The sequence below is a fragment of the Sceloporus undulatus genome, chromosome 2 (genome assembly GCF_019175285.1).
Source record: "Sceloporus undulatus isolate JIND9_A2432 ecotype Alabama chromosome 2, SceUnd_v1.1, whole genome shotgun sequence".
In the NCBI taxonomy this organism is placed as follows: Eukaryota; Metazoa; Chordata; class Lepidosauria; order Squamata; family Phrynosomatidae; genus Sceloporus; species Sceloporus undulatus.
Window position 1 is genome coordinate 205,537,543 of NC_056523.1, and position 4,632 is coordinate 205,542,174.

The following is a 4,632-nucleotide window of genomic DNA, read 5'->3' on the forward strand; positions in this document are numbered from 1 at the left end:
CTATCAGCAACTTCTCCCAGGTTCAGTTATTTATTTAATTTCTGAACTGGTAGTATGGAAATTTTTAAATTTTTCCCAGGAAGGGGCATGTTAGGTAATGAACCAGCATCACCTGAACATTAAAGATTTAGTCCTAGAAATGAGTCTGTCCAATATGTGTCTGAAAGGTCTAAAAGTCAGAAGATGTAGTGAGTCTAGCACAGATGTCTATTACTGAAAAAAGCTGAGTTCTGGGACATTGAGTTCTGGGACACTTAAAGGGTCTCAATGGGGGAGTGGGAGGAAGGAATTGGTCTACTTTGCCCATAGTGTACATAGTATCATGGAAAATTAAATTGGGAGGGCATTAGAGTATGGGGAATGCATGCCATGAGGTTAAAAATGGTTCACACTAGATTCCTCTGTTCCTATATAGCAATATAAAATCAGCAGCAGCAGCAGCAGCATCAATATGAAAGTGTCACATATGACCTGAAAAACAATTGGACAGATATGCACATCATTAATACTAAGGAATAATTTGAATCCCAACACTGGTTGGGTGAGAGACAACATGGTGTAGTAGTCTGGATTTTGGGCTAGCCTTTTGGGTCAAAATCCCCAACCATTCATGGAAACTCAGTCAGCCTTAGAGGAAGTCACTGACAAACATCCTCTGAAAAATAAATCTTGCCAAGAAAACCCTATGATATGTTCTCCATAAGTCAGAGTCAGGTTGAAAGCACATAACACTGGTTGGGTACTACCATCCAATTCTTCAAGGTACAATCAATTGTGGCTTAAATGTAAGTATTTCTGAAATGTACTCTTAACATTCAGCTTGTGAACCAATTTTTTTTGTCTGTGATTGCTATATAAGATAAACATCTATGAGAAACAGCACATATTCATCTCAAATTTTAATGAAGCATTTGTTAATTGCACTTGTGATATTGTCTTCCAATTTGTTAGGTTTTGCTTTCTGTTAAGTGATTATCCACAAAAATTGAGTAAGTTAAAAATATGTAGTAAAAAACCAGAGAATAGCCTTATATCACTTTACAAATTGTAAAGATTTAGATTTAGATTTAGATTTTTATAAATTACTTAAGCATGTTTCTGTCTTCTAGGTCCAGATGTCAGCATGATTAAGAACTGACGAAGAATCTCAAGACTTTATCCAAACATTTGACACGTGATAGGGTCAAAAGACCACTCATCTGTTGTGTAATCATGGCAGATCCTTCAGCTGAAGTGCCATTTTCTATGATGACACAACCACAGCTAATTGAGGTAATGGAAACATTTCTAAATTTAACAGTGGAGCTTAAGCAAATGCTATATGTCAGCACAGCTGTCAGGCTTAAATTTCTAAGGAATTGTGAGCTGTGCTAAATGGTCATTGTGTCAGCCTAGAAGGAACTGAAACTGAAAGAAATTTTAAAGCTTTTTCTAACTCATATACCACCAATTAGACCTCTACATATCTACACTGGACTGGTTTCAAGAGTGTATCAGAACTGGATTTAATAAATAAATAAACAAACAAACAAATGCTAGCTAACATATTGTAAGTGATGTGTAGTTAGAGATATAGCATATTAGCCATATCTTATTTTGCAGTACAGAAATCATCATGGGTTTTGTCCACAAAAATGTTGCAGAAACAATTAAGATTCTCAGCTAATCTTTTAGGGCTTGTGAACAGGGAGATCCTAAATAAGATAAAGCTTTTTAAATTGCTTTTGTTGATAGGTTTTCTTCAAAGAAAAGATAACTCTAAAGTCAAATATAACAGGTTAATAATCAGTCAGTATCCATCAGTTCTCACAGTTTGGCACCACATAATGCCCATTTTGAAATTGCCTCCATTTGATGCCTATTTACCTGGAGAGTTACTTTGCATGTACCATTTGATCACATGGACTGTCCTCTAGCTTCTCTAAATAGCCCTCTCAAACATTCCTGGTAGCAGTTAGCTGTTTCACGGAGAAAGGCAATGGAATAAATTATTCCACAAAATGAATTTATATTCACCAGATTACACACCATGTGGAGAAACAGCACTGTGTAGACCAATCCACACAATTTCAGAGAAGAAGTTTGTCTTACATTTTTTTCTGTGTCTTTCTGTTATAGAAGTCAGCACACTAAATACATCTGGGGATCCCAAACCCATGATAATTAATATAGGCCTCAAACAGATGGGGCAAAAGGTCCATCATTGTGCCTTGCTGGGGACATGGGATTTAGACACTGCTTCTCCAAGGCAAAAGAACTGGACCAAAAAGGAGCGGACAAAACCTGCTCTTTTTGCCAGCCTGGTTCAAAACTGCCATGGCCCGGGTACAAATGGCACCAGAGCAGCTATGGCCCATTTTATCAGGCCCATCTCTTTGAGACGCTACTTAATTTTTTGGAGATGAATGGAAGTGACTGAGAATTGGTGAGAAAATCCCCTTTAAAGCAGCCAAATCAACATAAGAAGGGAGAATTTGGAGTGTTCCACAGGTTTCTTCTTCCGAATGGCTGCATCTGTACTGCAGAAATAATCCAGGTTGACACCACATCAACTGCCTTGGCTTAATGCTATGACATTCTGGGAATTGTAGGTTTGAAAGACATTTAGCTTTCCCTGTCAGTCAGTGGTGGTGCCTCAACAAACTACAGCTCCCAGGATTCCATAGCATTAAGCCATGGCAGTTGAAGTGGTGGCAACCTGGATTATTTCTGTAGTGCAAATGCAGCCCATGACAACATTTAGAAAATGTAAACTTTACACTAGAGGACAGAATGCAATTGAATTTTGGCTTTCCCTCACCTGAACTCAGTGGTTCATTGATAGAGAACCCATTGTTTTCAGGATATCAGATTTTGTTTACTTATTTGTATATTTACTTACTCCCCCCCCCCAGCACGGTGAGATCCATGAAAGTAAAAGGAAGGCTTTAGATGTTCTTTGTAAGTGCAAGGCACTGAGATTATTATTATTGTTCTTTGAAGTCAAAACTGAATTTTCTGATAATTCCTAAGAAAACTGCTTGTTCTTTGTCCAAAGGGTGACAAATATTTTGAATCAATATTTTTGCTTACTCCCATTTCATAACTACTTAATGCACAGGTAAGTGCAGGATATGTGTGAAAAAAGCAGCCAACACTGGGGGGGGGGGGGGGATCCACTAATAATGGCTCTAGCTAGTAGAACAAGAGGAGTTGAGTATGTGAGACAAATTAAATACCTTACAACTCCTCAAAACAACTGATAGTCACTCTCATGCAAGGGTTATTCTAGATTTTGGATTTAGTGACAAATGACAAATCCATTTATCAAATGATAATTTGGTCCTCAAACTTAATTAACACGTTCATATTAACACAGTGTCATCTTCACTGAAGGAGCTTTCTATGGAAATTATATAAGCAACTGCAATAAACAACATGAGGTATTCCTTTGAGAATCTGACACTTTGAGTTCAGGCTATTTATTAACTCTTTCTTAAACAAATCAGAAGTTAAGAATAGTATGACTGCCATGTGTATATTCTGTTTTTCCCCTTCTTGAAGGCTCCCCCCCTTGCCCTTGTAGTAATTTCACAATGAATAAATAGTAAGGAAGGTTGACACCCTCTTTGGTTTTCTACCCGCAGTTTGTGGAGGCTTGTAATCATAGCTTCCAACAGGGGCTCTGAATGTTTGTAATCATAGCTTCCTTCCAACTAAGTCTCTGACCTTTCTGACACACAGTTCTTTCCATAGCCTTTCAGTTGCTAAAGTTCCTTTTTAACACATGGTTTTCAGAATTTCCCTTGCCATACATACTATTCAGCCCACATTACCTCTCTCGAGGATAGTTGGTGCATGATTCCCATTGAATTGCAAATTGGAGAAAATGGTAGGATTTTCTTGGCTCTTTATTTTACTCCTTGAAGATGTAAATAATAATGTTTTACTTGCTGAAATTAAAATAAAATTTGTAAGAAGTTTCTGCATAGGTTTAAAGGTGATGATATTCAAACTAGAATTTTATTTGAAGACTTGTTTTCTTTGGTTTTTTAATAAGCAAGCAAACATAACATTTGGAATATGATATCTAAAATTATTTTCTTCATAGAGTTCAACCCTTTGCCCATGCCTTAAATTGGATTTTAACTGAAATAATTGTTTGCTTCTAATTCACAGCAAGCTGGGTGTATACCAATTAGCTGGTCCTTATGACTGAAGGATGGTAGAAGCTAGGTTGTTGTATCCTTAATTGCCCAAAGCAAAATACACTATATCCACTATATAGTCTTCAACAATCATACTCCTCTAACATGAATGTCTAGATTTTCATATCCATTTGCAGGCCCAGATCATAAGTTAAACTCTAGTGTGTATAGTTTACAATATTTTTTTTAAAAAAGTAGTTACAGGAAGGATTGCTTAAAGGTATAGAAGTGATGAAGGTGCATATCTTTCTCTGCTTGACATTTGTCCGGTCCCTCTTACCTGTCCCACTCAGGAACTTTGCCTTTGTAGGTTTCAGCTGACAAATAGTGTACTTTTAACCACATGAAGGAGCAACCTCAGGGAGTATGATTTGGACTGGATAAAAAAGATGAGAATGGGGAGGACAGAAAATTTAGGCTGCATCTGCACTGCAGAAATAATCCA

At 37.1% G+C, this 4,632-nt stretch overlaps 1 protein-coding gene across 1 annotated transcript in view; it reads left to right on the forward strand.

The window, feature by feature from the left end:
* Window positions 1-1,113: 1,113 nt before the first annotated feature.
* Window positions 1,114-4,632, forward strand: part of LPAR1 (lysophosphatidic acid receptor 1) — a 44,040-nt gene continuing 40,521 nt past the window's right edge. Inside the window, exon 1 of the mRNA XM_042447542.1 lies at window positions 1,114-1,272. Coding sequence (XP_042303476.1) covers window positions 1,213-1,272 — 60 coding nt within the window. The 5' untranslated portion in view covers window positions 1,114-1,212. The remainder of the gene's footprint in view (window positions 1,273-4,632) is intronic.